The following is a 19296-nucleotide window of genomic DNA, read 5'->3' on the forward strand; positions in this document are numbered from 1 at the left end:
CCATTATGTTCCATGCATTTTTGTCCTAATATGATAGCCCAATCTGTAAATGGTTTTAATAAATATAATAAATAATAATACATTTTAATAAATATTGCTAGCGCCATAGAGACATGAGTGTGAATATTTCTTGTTAACCTAGTATAATGTCACGCCATAGTAATTTCTGTGTAATTTGCATGATAAGGCATACACAATTACTTTCTAACACTGATCTTTAAGACTTAACACCCCCTTCCCCCATACCTGTCTTGTTATCACCCACATATCATACTATGATCATCATCTTTTGCCATCCATATCATCACTGGTGGACTAACCATTCATTCTTTTCCCCTTCTTTGCCTCCCAATGTGTAAACATAGGTGATGGTGAATAGGACAACAGAGGTATATATGGACACGTAGTCACTTGCTCATACGTTAGCACTGCCGCTGCTTTCTCCTTATCTTCTTTGTGTTGCCTCCTATGTAGTATTGATTTGCTTTAGACTATAAGGTAGCATGCGCAATAGGAGGCAATACTGTAAACTGGGCTGTCTGCAGTGAAGAACTGTAACCGAGCACAAACAAATTATCGACATTTCACATAACGCTTGTGACGTCCTTGTAAATATTTTATTGGCTGGGTCCTGAGCTGTAGACAGTCCTGACACACTGCTTCCTAGACTGTTTTTCTAGTAGGCTTTTCTGCATGACACTTGCACTTACCTGGTGTCAGCAAACCAGTTATCTCGACTGGAATTTGGCAGACCCTCAGTTCTTTAGCCCCTTACCGGCTAGCATGGCTAAAATGTTTGCTACCTCTTTACAAACTGCATCTAGTTTCTTAGAGACATTGTTTGCAGGATGACTTGAAGACTGACTGCATGTTATTAGTCTGGAAAGTCTGCTAGCACTAGATCATGTAGTGTAAATGGTCATAGTTACAATGATATTTCTATATGGTCCTAGGTTAGAGATGTAGGGAAAAAGTCTTTTAATGAAGTAAAAGACTTAAAGTTAATAAGAACAACTAAAGAGTATGAATGTTATTTTTAAATATGAAAGACAGTGGTCTCCGACCTATGGCTCTCCTGTTGTTGTTTCCCAACAGATGGGGGGGCTCAGTTTGGAAACCACCGCTATAAAGGTAACCTAAAGGAGAGCATGTAGGGGCAATGACACATAACCTATTTTAAGTCAGTCATAATATGTTTAATATGCCTCATAAATAGATGTGATATGTGTATCCCATCTATATAGACCATGCGTGGATATCATATCATGTATGCTATATGGGGCGGTTGAATAACCTATATATTTATGCTGCAAATTCCATAACCATCCCAGCATTGTCAGCAGTTAAAATGTAAATGTGTGAAAAACAACCTGTGACTTTCCAGCTGGGAACTAAAACTCCCAGATTGCAGATCACTAAACGCATAAGTAAAGCTGTGTTCGTACATTGTAGTTGAATCATATTTTTGACTTCATCAGGCACTGCATTGAGAAAACACAAAAAAATGTAATTCAACTTGAATGTGAGAACACAGCCTGATTGTTATTCTGCCAGCTGAACAGAAGTGTAGTATACCGTTTAAGTGTAACTGTTATGTTAAACAACTTTAGAGATATTGCCCAGACATGCCAACAGTTGAGATCACATCGGGTCTCACTACTGAGACCTGCTACAAACATGAGAAATACGTTGGTGAGGTGCACAGTAGGGTGCACCACTCCCTGGTGGCCCCCAGATCTGACCTTTTCTCTGCAGAGAGCATTGCTGTGCACTTCATTGGCCTATAACTCACGATCACAGCAGGTCCCAGGAGTGAGACTCGATGTGATCTCAACTTTTGGCATGTCTAGGCAGTAGCTTAAAAGTTGTTTTAAATGACAGTGACCCTTCAGTTACTGGGCACCAGTGCAAAAAGTGTCAAGGGGCCCCACCTACCATATACTATTATACATATAGCATACTGGTGTCCCAATGGGACAGACGTGTTTGAGGCTACCTTTAGGCACTTGAGCCTATATGTGCATGCCTTATATCTACTCCCTTGTATACAAATGAGAGTGCCCACGACATGGTGCATTGACATATATATATGTTCTTGTAATATTATAGATCATCAGAGATCTAGAACTGTTCTCCTAATTTATACCATAGACATTTTATTACATTGCTAGAGAAAGTTACAGCTATTAAATGTGTTCCTCTTGGATTTTCACAGTCATAACGCGTGAAAAAGGAGCATATTTCAGGTTAAAAAACAAGGTGTTCAAATTTCCTGCTCTGCAGAACATACCGGTATTTTAAAGGAAATAAGGATTGATCACTCCATAATAAAACATTTGGCATTTTTCTAACAGTATGTTCTTTTCTTGAAATCTTTGCATGGGAGACTTAATTCTGTAAATTCAGAGGTTAGAAATCGATCCTGGTTATGTGATGATCACACATCTCCAGTGTAACACAGCGGCTCTATGGGCCCACTAGAGGAAATGACTCTGAGCAGCCACCTTTATTTATACATGTCCACACATGCTAGCCTCCAGTAACCAAGAGAACAGTATCAATACCGCCCTCTTTTACAGGAAAGAAACCCATTCTGTTGCCCTTTAACCCATCTGCCTGGCAACTTAAGTCAAAATCAAAGATGCAGTGGGTAGAACCTAACTGGCGACAACTTTATTAAGATACAATATATGAAAACATTAAACAACACCAAAGCCTACTGAAGCACGGGGGGGATCAGAATTACAACCCGCAATACCATAAGGCTCTGCATAACCCTGTTGAGAGATGAACCTGTTGGGGTATCATCTGTGTGATAAGTAGTGGTACTTCCAAGCATATCATTTTTTTGGCTTTTTTTGTGAAAAAGAAGAAGTTGTGATACTTTTGAAGTTGCTAAGTGTGCTCCTTGGGTGCTAAAAACACAATGGCTGGTATCAGAGGTAGGGGCAAGGGGGTAACACCCTTTGTACTGTGACGACCAATGGCTGCAAAGGGGAAAACAAGGTCTGAGCTTAGGGAAGGCTGGAGTCAGTCCTAACACCTATGCCCTCTATGCATATAGCATGGGTGCTACTGAACTTGTGCTTGTCTACATTTAAGCTTCCTTGCAGACACAGAAGATATCATCGAAGTTCTAATAGGTTAGTTATGAATTGACCCATATTGACCCATGAGGCTGTCTACTGCTGGACCTTTGGGGGTGACACTGAGAGTCCATCAGAGGATCCTCTAATTCTCTAATGGGCCAGTGTAACCTTGTATGATTAGATCAAACAGCAAAGACAGATACCCGAGTTAAGTAATTTATTGCATTTACCTTTAAACAATAATTTAGTAATATATAATCTTCCTGTGCTACTCTACAGAATAACTGTAGATGTTACTATAGGCGGTCAGTAATGCTGAGACATTAAATGTTCAAAGCAGAAGAGACAAGACTATTGATCAGGTTACTGCTAATGTTTAGTGTGTGTCAATAGGTTTTGAATGTTATTGCCTTTGCTTTTGATGCAGTTTATTTTAATAACATTGCTTACATTGACCAATGCATAAAATTCTCATTGCTCTTGTTTGGTCTTTCCAGAGTGGCTTTACACCCCTCCACATAGCCGCACATTATGGAAATATTAATGTGGCAACTTTGTTGATAAGCCGGGGCGCAGCTGTGGACTTCACTGCCAGAGTAAGTTAACAATTGACTATTTAATCCATTATAAATTACTACACATGAAATATGGGCAAAATTGTTTTCTTATAATAATGGTCAGTCTGCTCTCCAATATAAAGGTGTCCTTATCATAGGGACAGCCCCTGCAGTTGCTATGGATTCCTTTGAGAGAATGGGGCCCAGTTCTGGTTGGTCCTAGGCCAGTGACATTAGGCCCCTATAGAAGACTATCCAAAGGAACTGCATTGTTAGTGGAACAATGGAGGGGAGAATTGCCCACAAAAGGGAGTGGAGTCTGAAACACCACACACTAAACCTGGCAGCATATTTGGGGGCACAGTTTGATCTTCAATGAATACTACAATTCTTTAGTATCTAATGGCTCAGTAAATGGGGATGTCCTAAGTAAAGGGTATGATACCATTAGATCTTTGTTAGGCTAGGTGGATGCTGCACTTGTGTTTACCTTTAAAGGGGTTGTGCGCAGGGCAGCGCACAACCCCTTTAAAGGTAAACACAAGTGCAGTAATGAACTTCCGGATGCTGTGAGCGGAGCTCCAAAAGGCAGGGCAGCCTTTTGGAGCTTCGCTCGCAGCATCTGGAAGTTCATTACTCTGAATGCTGTATGCGGGCTTCCATGTTCGCGGCCGCCCCCTCGTGACGTCACGCCCGGCCCCTCGTGACGTCATGCCAGCCCCCTCAACCAAAGTCTATGTGAGGGAGCGTGACTGACACCACGCCGCCTCCTATAGACTTGTATTGAGGGGGTGTGACCATGACGTCATGAGGGGGTGTGGTCGTGACATCACGAGCCTTCGGTGCTGTAGCCGGTGTTCTAAATGAATGCTGGGTGCTGCAGGGAGATCGCGGTCAGACATCTTATCCCCCATCCTTTGGATAGGGGATAAGATGTCTAGGGGCAGAGTATCCCTTTAATATATGTGTTTAAAAAACATAAAAACATATATGCTAGCCAATGCTAAAAATGCATTTCAATTCTTTGTAAAATGAAGCTAAATCATTTTATGATGAAAATTTTTGTCATTTTATAAGAGGGATCTTATAGATTACAAATAAGCTTGGCATATATTGTTCATGGTGATATTGTTCACTGTGCCAACAATTGGTTTAAGCTAACCAGTATTAGATGTACTAGTGCCAATACCACTGTAAATAACTGAAATAAGAGTTCCATTAATTCGAAGCCCCGCTTAGCTGACACCTACTTTTTGTGATTCATTTTGGATTTGATTCACCCCTGCTTCTGTACATAGAGTGGCCCTGAGGTAAGTAGAGGTGTAAGCATTGCAGCTTCCACTTACTACATTCACTGTAGTAGGCAATCAGCACCCATGCACTGTGTACTGTACAGAAGCAGGGACTCCTGCATTTGACAGTAGTCCCTTCCTCCTGTACATACTTTGTATGGGCAATTGAAGGATAATAGGACCAATACCAAATCTGATTCCAATCCAGCAAATTGGATTCAATTCCCAATTCCATATATTTAAAGGAGTATTCCGGCCTTTAATTAAAAAAAAAAAAATGCTGATGAGAAGGGAGGGGGATTAAAAAAGGCCTAACCGTGGTCCCCGACAGCTCCTATTCACCTCCATCTGGTTAATGATTGACTGGGCTCCCAACCCCCATCACCTGCAGGCAACATATTGTGAGAATATGTGGAGAGAGAAGGGGGATTGCTGTTAGACTCATCAGGCAGGAGCCTAACTCTCCAAGATCAAAAGGATCAGATAGATGAAATCCAACATATACGACCAACACTCCTCTCCTTTAACATCATCATAGGAAAGGGCAAGTCCTCTTGTTAATTCCTATATGGATTTTACATAAGAAGCCAAGTTCATGATAGTTACTGAATGTGCTATGGAAAGAAAGCAGGGGCTTAGTGAAATACAAGGGCTGTGCTGGGCCTGTGGGAAACATTATTGATCACCTGACTCATGTGTGCTGTATTGCTATAGAAGCATTATTAGTGACTAAAAACAACCCAAGCATTTTATCCTAATGTATCCCCACAGATTGACAGAAATTGAGAATTTCTTTCACCACCAGAATATGTCAGATACGAGAACTGTGTCTTATGCTGGGTTCACACCACGTTTTTGCAAGACAGTTCCCATATCCGTTTTTTTAAATGAAAAACAGATTCCTCAAAACCTGACTAAACTGTATCAAAATGTGTGTGCAAATTTTAATCCGCATACGGTTTGAAAAATGAAGTCCAGTTGCATCCGTTTTTCAAGAAAAAAGCATATACGTTTTTAACTTTTCATTCCATGAATAAAGTTTTACTTTCAAGAACAAAAACCGTATGGTGAAAACCGGATGGAACCGTACGCACATACGGTTCTGTACAGTTCTCATTGACTCCCATGTTAAAAAAATGTATACGTCTCAATACGGTTTTTCACCTGGACCAAAAACCGTGGTAGTTTTGGGTACGGTAAAAAAACTGACAAAACTGTACAGGATGCTAAACGGACACAACCTGATGCATCTTTTGGCATACAGTTTTCAATGGAGAGTCAGTGCATACGGTTTTCAATACGGTTCCGTACGGTTTTCAAATTGAAACATATACGGGAACTGTATTACAAAAACGTGGTGTGAACCCAGCTTTATTTTTACTTGTCAAAAATGTGTATTGTAGCTTTCGGGTATATGGTTTAAAATAAATAGGGGTCTTCCAATCAGGATACCCTATCAGCTAAACCTAAGATCTCTATTCACAGCATACACTGGATTTGGATAACTTCAGCCATTCACTGATGGACATCTCCTCCATCCAACAACACTTCATAGCAAAATTAGCATTGTCCAGTCCATATTCTACTGTATTGGGGGCTTTACCTAGTATCCAGCAGATACACTTACAAGCTAGAGGCCTTCCATGATGTGTTAGTACCTTAAAATATGGCAAGTTGCCTTTGGTTGTATTGCATATATATATATATATATATATATATATATATATATATATATATACACGAAAAATACGATGCAGCACACCACAAATTGCAATCAGGAGTGTTGGTTTATTCCATAACGTGCAGAGGACAACGTTTCGCAAGCCTCACGCTGGCTTTCTCAAGAAAAAGAAAGCCAGCGTGAGGCTGGCGAAACGTTGTCCTCTGCACGTTATGGAATAAACCAACACTCCTAATTGCAATTTGTGGTGTGCTGCATCCTATTTGGATTAAGGAACCGGTGGACCCAGGCTCCAACTATGTGCATATTTAAGCACTTCCATGTTTATTAATTGCATGGATAATATACCCTCTATATAAAGGTTTATGTTTTGCACTAAAACATAAAACGTGACAAGGACACGAAAACTCATATGAGTGGATGTAACTTGAGAATGTATATTGCGTTTCATGACACCGCCATTTTCAGGGCTTTACATAGCTGATGAAGGTGATCGCCAATTGCAAGAGGTCCGGTAACATGATTGGTGCCCACACACCTCATAGGTATTGGAACATTTAGTAACCTGTACTGATCTGCTGTCTTAGGTCACAGAAGTGAAAGAACATGTGTGTCTTTGTATTTAGTGTCAGAGGAAGCACTACATTTTTTCTGAATGGTAAAAGTAATCCTTTTAGAATTTTTATGTAGTATTTCTAGCCAATGAGGAGTAGATCATTTGTCATAACTCAATTTAATAGTAAATGAGCTGAAACATATTTAGTGCAACATCATACATAAACATTAACACAAAATAACACATAGAATACGTGATTAAGTGCACACAGTAATACACCATTTGCTGTAAAGGCTGTGGTCAGTCTGCAGTGTAGTGGAAATGCTGTGATCAGTCTGTGCACTGCCGCAGTGCTTACAGCAGGGGGTCTGTTTCTATTAGATAGACTTAAGTGAGTCCATAGGGAGCAGACACATTTGTGTGGTCTAATGCCATGAACTAACCCCATCATATGGATAAGACCAATGTTTTCCTACAAGGGTGCCCCCAGCTGTTGTAAAACCGCAGTCTCTTAATGGAGTAGTACATTGAAATATAACTTATCCACTATCCAAAGAATAGGGGATAAGTTATATATTGCGGGGGTCCGACCACTGGGACCTCCCCCCCACGATCTCCTGAATGGGGCCCCGGCAGTCTGCCGAAAGCAGCCATTCTGACCCCCTCCATGTTTCTCTATGGGATAAATGGAGGGTTCGTGTTGGCCGCCGATCTGTGAGGGGGTCAGCACGCCCCCGTTCAGGAGATTGTGGGGGGTCCCTGTGGTCAGACCCCTGCGAGATAAGGGATAAGTTATATTTCACTCCTTTATAGGGGTATTCTGGCCTTAGACATCTTATCCCCTATCCAAAGGATAGGGGATAAGATGTCTGATCGCCACGGTACCGCCGTTAGGACCTTCGCTGACTCCTTGAAGCCCCCTTTTTTCCATCTTTCAAGGAAGGCGCCATTTGGACTGTCCCAATTTTTTATCCTGATTTCCTTGAAGCCCACAGCATTCTCTGTCAGGCACTGCTCCTGTGACGTTACATCGCAGCCACTCCCCTCATGACGTCACGCCCCCTCCATTCATGTCTATGGAAAGGGGCATGCACGGAGATCGCGGGGGTCCCCAAAGGATAGGGGATAAGATGTCTAAGGCCAGAATACCCATTTAAAGCTCACTAAGGGTGTGCTGGGAGTTGGAACCCCTGCAATAATATTAGTAGCTTTGAGGATAGGCCTTTTACAGCCTAGATAATAGGGGTGTGAATCGCCAAGAATTTGGCGATTCGATTCGAATCGCGATACCAGTGTGGCGATTCGATATATCGCGATATATCGCGATACCGTCTAGGTGACGATACATCGCGATATATCGCCCACCTGGGAGCATTCATAGATCCCAATAGACGCCGCTGTCAGCTTTGACAGCGGCGATCTAGTACTCCGGTGCTCACTTTTCTCATGTTATCCCGTCCGGGCTGCAAAATAAAATAAAACGCACTTTATCTTACCTGCCAACGAGCCCGCGGAGCTCCGGTACAGTCCGGTACAGGTGTTCGGTCCCCGGGCTGTATTCTTCTTACTTCCTGTTAGTCCGGCACGTCACATGGAGCTTCAGCCTATCACCAGCCGCAGCGATGTCCCGCCTCCGCTGGTGATAGGCTGAAGCTCCATGTGACGTGCCGGACTAACAGGAAGTAAGAAGAATACAGCCCGGGGACCGAACACCTGTACCGGACTGTACCGGAGCTCCGCGGGCTCGTTGGCAGGTAAGAAAAGTGCGTTTTATTAAAAATTCCACATCCCTAAAAGAATCGATTCAAAAATATTTTGAATCGATTCTGTATCGGCAAATGAAAAATCGCGATTATCGCGAGAATCGATTTTTTCTTACATCCCTACTAGATAACCTCTTAAAGTTGTTTAATTTTTTGCTGGGCAATAGGCTAATCACAATATGGCAGGGGCTAAGTCCTGGGAAAGAAAGTTTGGGAACTCACCCAACATTTCCACTCAAAGGTTGGTCCTCCAGGACTCCTGCTAATGGGAACTGTGCTCATGCTGTGGAAAAAGTGCAGGAACTTTGTTTCCACGCGTTTCTGCAGGACTTGAATCCCGCTATATGGTACACTGCTGGGACCTCCAGAGGTAAGCTGCAGTCTATTGGGGAACCCAGCAGAAAGTGCTGAATTCTCCTACAGCACCACCACAGGAGAAATGTAGTATTACAAATCGGTTGTCCGTATAATGCATAGAAATACTCCGTCTTCGAGAGGGAGACCGCCTGTTTGTAGTTTATTCTTGTAAATAGATACAGGCCCTGAACAGGAGACCCTTTAATTGCTGAAATGTTATTTGTCAGACAGCTCTTTAAAGGGGTTCTCCGGTGCTTAAACATCTTATCCCCTATCCAAAGGATAGGGGATAAGATGCCTGATCGCGGGAGTCCCTCTGCTGGGGACACCCTCCGCTGGGGACCCCCGGGATCATGCACGCAGCACCCCGTTTGTAATCAGTCCCCGGAGCGTGTTCGCTCCGGGTCTGATTACGGGCGACTACAGGGCCTGCGCCAGCGTGTGACGTCACGCTCCGCCCCGCAATGCAAGCCTACGGGAGGGGGAATGATTACAAACGGGGTGCTGCGTGCATGATCCCAGGGGTCCCCAGCAGCGGGACTCCCGTGATCAGGCATCTTATCCCCTATCCTTTGGATAGGGTATAAGATGTTTAAGCACCGGAGAACCCCTTTAAAACTTTCTTGAACATATCTGTTATTTACTGCAGGTTTTTCATATCAGTCTAAAATGATAAATGTAGGAGCTGTCATTAGGCTTCAGACATATATTTGCTCACTTGGCTACGGTAACTCCTCAATTGCTAATAGAGGATAAACTGCACCAGACTTATGGCAATTGTAACACATACTGTATTTCCTATTCAACTATCTGCCAAAGCTGGAAAGAGACTTAAACTATGGGAGCAATAAAATAATATTAATGTCACAGTAACACTGAAGCAAGGAGGCAAGTTCCCTAGCTTTAGGTCAGTTTGGGTGAGAAAAATGTACAATATGCAATAAATAGAGCAGAAGTAACATACCTGAAGGAAAACTTAACACCATATTCTGCACTGCAGCGGATTTGTCTGCATTAAACTTTCATGAATAGTGTATAGTTCAGGGAGTAAGTTGTGTAACAGCAAACACAAAGAATTACTTCTGGAAATAGCAGCTACACTTATAACATTGTGTATAGTTTTACATTTGGGACGTTTCTAGTTATTGTATTGTGACATTACAACAAGGTGACCTTGTACTGCAGTCTGAGCAATGCGGGGCAAGTTACTATCCATGGTTTGCACCAGTTTAGTGGCACCTGCCTTCCTTCCAGCTGATTGGAGGGAGTAACATAAGTTGTACTCCTAACTCTATAAAAAACCCTTTAAAGGGGTACTCTGCCCCTAGACATCTTATCCTCTATCCCAAGGATAGAGGATAAGATGTCTGCTCAAGGGGGTCCCGCCACTGGGGACCCCCGCTATCTCCCTGCTGCACCTGGCATTTGTTTAGAGCGCCGGGTGCAGTGCCGGAGGCTCATGACGCCATGGCCACACCCCCTCAATGCAAGTCAAAAGGAGGGGGCATGACGGCCATCAAGCCCCCTCCCATAGACTTGCATTGAGGGGGCATAGGCGTGACATTGCGAGTGGGGCGTGACGGTGACGTCACAAGCCTCCTCCCCTCATGGCCAGTCATCCGGCACGGAGCGAAGTTCGCTATGTGCACGGGAAGTTTGGGGTGCCGCAGCCGTGAACGTGGGGGTCCCCAGCTGCGGGACCCCTGTGATCAGACATCTTATCCCCTATCCTTTGGATAGGGGATAAGATGTCTAGGGGGGGGGGGGAGTACCCCTTTAAGCCTGTCAAACTGGCAAGCTCCATCTTTCAATCAAAGGCTGCAGCCTTTCAGAGGAATTACACTTCTAACACCGGCTAGAAATGGGGGAGTCATCGGGGAGGTTCCCAGTGGCTTCTCCTATCTCCACCAGTCCTGGTTGATCGATCCTTATCTATACCCAAATAGAAAAATATATTTTCATAAAAGAGAACAACAATATATCTGTATGTCTGATAGTATTTCTTACTCCAAGTTAGATGGTAGTAGCTTTTAGTAAGTGGACTTTTCTACTGTGGCTATTTAGTATAATATGATAAATATGCTATACCTTACATTCTTTACCGTCACTTATGGAAATTATTTTGTGCCTTTGTTTTTCATAGAATGACATTACTCCCTTACATGTGGCTTCCAAGAGAGGCAATGGTAACATGGTGAAACTTCTGCTTGATCGAGGATCCAAGATCGATGCCAAAACAAGGGTAAGACAACATCTACATGAGTATACAACAATTATATTCTTATTTACTTGTGATCACTAAGGAAAATCTATGGAAAGTGTCCTCATGCTTGATGGACCCAAAGGCTTTTCTGACATATTAGATGACACCAGTATAGGAAATATCATAAAACTCAAGTAAGAGTAAGCTAATGTAGATCTTGCATCTGTCCTAGAAGCTTAGAGATATGTCCCTGATTCCTTTTTCCATATAAGAAAGCCAACATTCTTTTGGGAGAGATGGTTATTTCTAAAACCCAAGAGGGTGGCATTTATAGGTCAGTTTACACATGAATCCTCAGGTCCATGTATGGGGATGAGATGCAGGCTTAAAGGGGTACTCCACTGCCCTGCTTCGGAAGCTACGCTCCCCAGCGTCCGGAAGTTTATTGTTCTGAACGCTGCATGGGGGCTTCCGTGTTCAAAGCTGCCCCTTCTGACGTCACGCCCGCCCCCTTTAACGAAAGTCTATGGGAAGGGGGCGCGACGGCCGTCGTGCCCCCTTCCCATAGACTTTCGTTGAGGGGGCGGGCGTGACGTCACGACAGCCCCCTCGTGACTTCACGCCCGCCCCCTCAACGAGGCGACCCTGAACACGGAAGCCCGCACGCAGCGTTCAGAACAATAAACTTCCGGACACTGGGGAGCGGAGCTTCCGAAGCAGGGCAGCGCAGTACTCCTTTAAGACTTGGAACATAAGGAAAGTAAAGATGTTCTGACATGTCTACATAGAGACTATCTCTATTCTAAAGGTATTAGATGGGTTATCCAGGAATAGAAAAACAGAGCCAATTTCTTTCAAAAACCACTCCCCGTCTGTTTCCAGGTTGGGTGTGGTTCTGCAGCTCAGTTCCATTGAAGTGAATGGAGCCAATTTTGCAATACCACACCCAACCTGGAGACAGACAGGGAGCAGTTTTTGAAAGAAATTAGCTGTTTTTCTATTCCTGAATAACCCCTTTAAGACTGTGTTTGGTGTGCACATCGTAAATACATCTTGACATATGCCTTGAATGCTGTATGGTATAAAACATTGCCTCCAGGAATCTATGTAAAACAGTCATACATTCTGAGATATATGTTTTGTTGCATTATGTCTCTGCCAGTGTATGCCTCCCCTCCCCCTTAACATGTCAAAGCATGCTCTTTTGCATACATATGTTAAGTGGGGCCTTATGGATGTCTTCAGTGTTTGTGCCATAAAGTTCAAAATGCAGAACGGTGAACATGTGTATACAGCCTGACAAGTCTTCACTTCTAGCTTCTCAGCACTTAGAAACACTACTTATAGGAAGAAAAAAATACATGAAAGTCTGTTTATCAAAAGCAACTTCAAGTCTTTCCAGCTCTTGAGATCCTCAGAAAGCCACCCAGATATTATACATTTTAATGAGGACATCCGGAAGGCAGAAACATCTTTGACGGTGGTGCTGAATTGCATTTAGCTTATAACTCACGCATCATATCTCATGTAAAGCTGATGCGGCAGTATTGTTTTTTTGGAGAGAAGCCAATCTTAAGCTTCATGCAATATATATGATCTGCCCAGCATAAGATACAGAGAGGTGAGATATCACCTGAGAGACCTAAGTTCTGCCTCTGGACTTCTGCCATGATAGGTCATTCTAAAACCAATAAGAATTAAGATGAAATGGGCTTCTACCTATTATACGGAGCAGTTCTCGCTCTTCATTTGGTCATGATCATTCTGCTTATGAGGGGATCCTATCATGTCTGGTTACTTTGCAAGGCTGCCAGAATAATCTCAGCAGCTTTAATGGATCCCTGGAGCTGGATAAGAGTAGAAGCTTACATGTTTTTAGGCCCTTTACCTAAAGTATACCTTGCTTAGAGCGATTTCTTTCCAGATGTTAATCGTTTATATATTTAATAAGACCCTTCTGCCACAGGGATCCTCCGGCCTTCTTACTGCAATAGTGGCAGCATGCTGGCCCTGGAGGCTTCCAGCCACTGACTAGAGACTTAACAAGGTTCATCACCAGGGGGGGACATTAGTCAAAAGCTGTCCTAATACATATGTGCAAATGTTAAACTGCCCTTAGTTATTATTAGAATAACAAGATATGTCTGTTACTTCTACACAAGGTCATGTAAAATGTTTGAAAGATGTGATTTATCCCCTATCTGCAGTATCTATCTACCGTATCTATCTTTCTATGTTGTTTATAGTATTGAAGCTTTGATTTGACGAAAGCAACAGACTGTAAAATGCTGTAAACTGATCAATGGCTACATATATTATTTTAAAAAAATTCCCATGTATATTCTTCTTTTTCACCTCTAGAAAATAGATGTGTGTTTGAAAAACAAGACATTATTGATGCTGCTCAGATTTTCTTAAGGCACAGTAAGAGAATCTCTGCCCTAAATATTGTGAATTCAGTTCTGATGATTTGCATCAGATCCCAGGGGAGTATCTTTTTATTTAATAATAATATTATCAATTGGTGCAACGCTGCCACACAGTGGATCAAGGAGGCATTACATTGTTATTGTAAATACGGTAGAATGCTCAGATACCTAAATATAAGAACTATGTGGAATATTCTGTATATATATTAAATATAAATAACATAATATGTATACTGTGTGTTGTCTGATCACAGGACGGCCTGACGCCTCTTCACTGTGGAGCAAGAAGTGGCCATGAACAGGTTGTGGAAATGCTGCTGGAAAGAGGAGCCCCTATTCTTTCCAAAACAAAGGTTTGTGTCATGATTACCTACGTTAGTGTTTTTCAGTGTTTCTAAGGTAAGAATCCACTATTCAAACGCATGGCGCCAATGTATTCTCAAGGTTATGATCAAGAGGACATGGCTAGAAGACATGGCATGTAACCCTTTGAATAGCATGTGCTACAGTCTTACAGCCTAAATTCAATATGTGCAGCTTCATAGCATTTTTTCTATGTACACAATTATCTGTAGACTTTTGGGGAACACTGGAATATACACCACTGAAGAATATATAAAAGGGACATATCCAGGAGGTGTAACAAGTAAACATAGGACCACATAGCAAAACTTGGATTGGAGCCCCACTCTATCATGACCTAGCAGCAACTTCTGAAAGCCTGTTTACTTTGGTTACTTTTACTTGGTTTGGTTGCACAGGAATAATGCACAGAGCAAGGATAGTGCGCTCCTGAATGTCACAGTACAGGGATAATGTACACGGTGTTGTCACAGTCCAGAAATAAGGCACAAAGTAATGTCACAGTACATGGATAATACACACAATGATGTCACAGTACAGGAATAATACACACAGTGATGTCACAGTACATGGATTATACACACAGGGATGTCACAGTACATGGATAATACACACAGTGATGTCACAGTACATGGATAATACACACAGTGATGTCACAGTACAGGGAAAATACACACAGTGATGTCACAGTACAGGGATAATATACCGTGATGTCACAGTACAGGGATAATACACACAGTGATGTCTCAGTACAGGGATAATACACACGCTGATGTCTCACTACAATGGTAATATACACAGTAATGTCACAGTACATGGATAATACACACAATGATGTCACAGTAGAGGAATAATACACAAAGTAATGTCACAGTACATGGATAATACACACAATGATGTCACAGCACAGGAATAATACACACAGTGATGTCACAGTACATGGATAATACACACAGTGATGTCACAGTACAGGGATAATACACACAGTGATGTCACAGTACATGGATAATACACACAGTGATGTCACAGTACAGGGATAATACACACAGTGATGTCACAGTACAGGGATAATACACACAGTGATGTCTCAGTACAGGGATAATACACACAGTGATGTCTCACTACAACGGTAATATACACCGTGATGTCACAGTACAGGAATAATACACAAAGTAATGTCACAGTACATGGATAATACACACAATGATGTCACAGTACAGGAATAATACACACAGTGATGTCACAGTACATGGATAATACACACAGTGATGTCACAGTACAGGGATAATACACACAGTGATGTCACAGTACAGGGACAATACACACAGTGATGTCACAGTACAGGGATAATACACACAGTGATGTCACAGTACAGGGATAATACACACAGTGATGTCACAGTACAGGGATAATACGCACAGTAATGTCTCAGTACAGGGATAATACACAGTGATGTCACAGTACATGGATAATACGCACAGTAATGTCTCAGTACAGGTATAATACACACAGTGATGTCACAATACAGGGATAATATACACAGTGATGTCACAGTACAGGGATAATACACAGTGATGTCACAATACAGGGATAATGTGCATGGTGATGTCACAGTACAGGGATAATACACACAGTGATGTCTCACTACAACGGTAATATACACCGTGATGTCACAGTCCAGAAATAAGGCACAAATTAATGTCACAGTACATGGATAATACACACAATGATGTCACAGTACAGGAATAATACACAAAGTAATGTCACAGTACATGGATAATACACACAATGATGTCACAGTACAGGGATAATACACACAGTGATGTCACAGTACATGGATAATACACACAGTGATGTCACAGTACAGGGATAATACACACAGTGATGTCACAGTACATGGATAATACACACAGTGATGTCACAGTACAAGGATAATACACACAGTGATGTCACAGTACAGGGATAATACACACAGTGATGTCACAGTACAGGGATAATACGCACAGTAATGTCTCAGTACAGGGACAATACACACAGTGATGTCACAGTACATGGATAATACGCACAGTAATGTCTCAGTACAGGTATAATACACACAGTGATGTCACAATACAGGGATAATATACACAGTGATGTCACAGTACAGGGATAATACACAGTGATGTCACAATACAGGGATAATGTGCATGGTGATGTCACAGTACAGGGATAATACACACAGTGATGTCTCACTACAACGATAATATACACCGTGATGTCACAGTCCAGAAATAAGGCACAAAGTATTGTCACAGAACATGGATAATACACACAATGATGTCACAGTACAGGAATAATACACAAAGTAATGTCACAGTACATGGATAATACACACAATGATGTCACAGTACAGGAATAATACACACAGTGATGTCACAGTACATGGATAATACACACAGTGATGTCACAGTACAGGGATTATACACACAGTGATGTCACAGTACAGGGATAATATACACAGTGATGTCACAGTACAGGGATAATACACACAGTGATGTCACAGTACAGGGATAATACACACAGTGATGTCACAGTACAGGGATAATACGCACAGTAATGTCTCATTACAGGGATAATACACACAGTGATGTCACAGTACATGGATAATACGCACAGTAATGTCTCAGTACAGGTGTAATACACACAGTGATGTCACAATACAGGGATAATATACACAGTGATGTCACAGTACAGGGATAATACACAGTGATGTCACAGTACAGGGATAATATACACAGTGATGTCACAGTACAGGGATAATACACACAGTGATGTCACAGTACATGGATAATACACAGTAACAATCCAAATGAAGAAGCACCATGCGTGGCTGTTGCCAAGGATTCCAGATCCTGTTGGGTGCTCAGCTCCAGGGTCCGACTCAGGCCCCAAGTAATTCACCAAAAAACAAAGAGAGCGGCACTCCAAGTACGTGTAACCCCGTGCGGGTGTATTTATTCACACATCTGTAGAAAAGCGCAACGTTTCGGCTCCTCAATAGAGCCTTTCTCAAGCTCTATTGAGGAGCCGAAACGTTGCGCTTTTCTACAGATGTGTGAATAAATACACCCGCACGGGGTTACACGTACTTGGAGTGCCGCTCTCTTTGTTTTTTGGTGGATAATACACAGTGATGTCACAGTACAGGGATAATATACACAGTGATGTCACAGTACAGGGATAATACACACAGTGATGTCACAGTACAAGGATAATACACAGTGCACAGTGATGTCTCAGTACAGGGGTAATATACACAGTGATGTCACAGTACAGGGATAATATACACAGTGATGTCACAGTACAGGGATAATACACACAGTGATGTCACAGTACAGGGATAATACGCACAGTAATGTCTCAGTACAGGGATAATACACACAGTGATGTCACTGTACAGGGATAATACACACAGTGATGTCACAGTACATGGATAATACGCACAGTAATGTCTCAGTACAGGGATAATATAAACAATGATGTCACAGTACAGGGATAATACACAGTGATGTCACAATACAGGGATAATGTGCATGGTGATGTCACAGTACAGGGATAACACACAGTGATGTCGCAGTACAGGGATAATATACACAGTGATGTCACAGTACAGGGATAATACACACAGTGAGGTCACAGTACAGGGATAATACACAGTGATGTCACAGTACAGGGATAGTACACACAGTGATGTCACAGTACAGGGATAATACACACAGTGATGTCACAGTACAGGGATAATACACAGTGATGTCTCAGTACAGGGGTAATATACACAGTGATGTCACAGTACAGGGATAATACACACAGTGATGTCACAGTACAGGGATAATACACACAGTGATGTTACAGTACAGGGATAATACACACAGTGATGTCACAGTACAGGGATAATACACAGTAATGTCTCAGTACAGGGGTAATGTACACAGTGATGTCACAGTACAGGGAAAATATACACAGTGATGTCACAGTACAGGGATAATATACACAGTGATGTCACAGTACAGGGATAATGTGTCACAGAATAGGGGCACAGAGCATTCAAATAAATAGTATTGCATAGCCCCTTAGCACCATAGAGCACAGTAAAGTGTCCCATCACACTATACAGTATTAGAAAAGTGTCTTTAGACCATGTAGTGTCCATACGCCTGATTTAAGTGCGGCTTTAAACACGTTTGAGGTCTGTCTTAAAGAATGGAATTAGATCAGTGTCATCTTCTCCTTACAGAAGTCAATGAACTGTACAAATATAGATCTGAGATACTGATCCTTGCTCTCTCCAGAGAAGTCAATGGAGCCAAATGTACCAGATCAGTACTATAGATTCCAGTGAATATGAATTATAAAAGATGGTACTAGGTCTGCTCTATGGAGTTAACCAATCAGTAGAGTACATCTGTATCATCCATGTTCAGATATGTATATTAAGTATTCAGTAGGCATTTTGGCCATTTGTTCATCATCTGCAAAGGAGAGCCGAACAGGGATTCATGGTCAGAGAAGCAGATTTTACTGTTTCACTCATCTCTGATGGTTGGGTATACAAATTATTTTTAACTATGTCTATTGACAGTCCTTAGTTATTGGTATGGTATTAATTTAAGGATTGTCTTTCTTCTGGAGTTTAGAGAGATATATTCATTCAAATACAATCAGCATTGTATATCTGAGAGACAGGATTCAGATCAGTGTTATTCATGTTCGGGGTAAAGAATCACTTGAGAAATGTGTCAATATCTTCTGCATATCATGGATCCTGTCCAATGTAAATGTTCACATGTTTGTGCAGTCCTCCTAACCCAGACCAAACTGGTCTTAATGGGAAACAGCTAGATGTAGAACCTGTTGAACCTGCCCTGGGCTATAATGGATTCCACTTAACTGCTTCCCAGCCATGGCACATACAGTATTTCCCATAAATGAGTCCACTCTTCACATTTTTTGTAAATATTTTATATCTT

The 19296-nt window shown here is 42.0% G+C and overlaps 1 protein-coding gene across 4 annotated transcripts in view; it reads left to right on the forward strand.

Moving 5' to 3' along the window:
• ANK3 (ankyrin 3) overlaps nt 1–19296 on the forward strand; it is a 332095-nt gene that overhangs the window by 131244 nt on the left and 181555 nt on the right. For 2 of the 4 annotated variants that reach the window (XM_056529883.1, XM_056529885.1), the window contains exons 7-10: nt 366–389; nt 3587–3685; nt 11439–11537; nt 14182–14280. In XM_056529883.1, the coding sequence (XP_056385858.1) occupies nt 366–389; nt 3587–3685; nt 11439–11537; nt 14182–14280 (321 nt within the window). The remainder of the gene's footprint in view (nt 1–365; nt 390–3586; nt 3686–11438; nt 11538–14181; nt 14281–19296) is intronic. The other 2 variants (XM_056529886.1, XM_056529884.1) reach the window with 1 other exon arrangement.

Source organism: Hyla sarda, chromosome 7, assembly GCF_029499605.1.
Source record: "Hyla sarda isolate aHylSar1 chromosome 7, aHylSar1.hap1, whole genome shotgun sequence".
Classification (NCBI taxonomy): Eukaryota; Metazoa; Chordata; class Amphibia; order Anura; family Hylidae; genus Hyla; species Hyla sarda.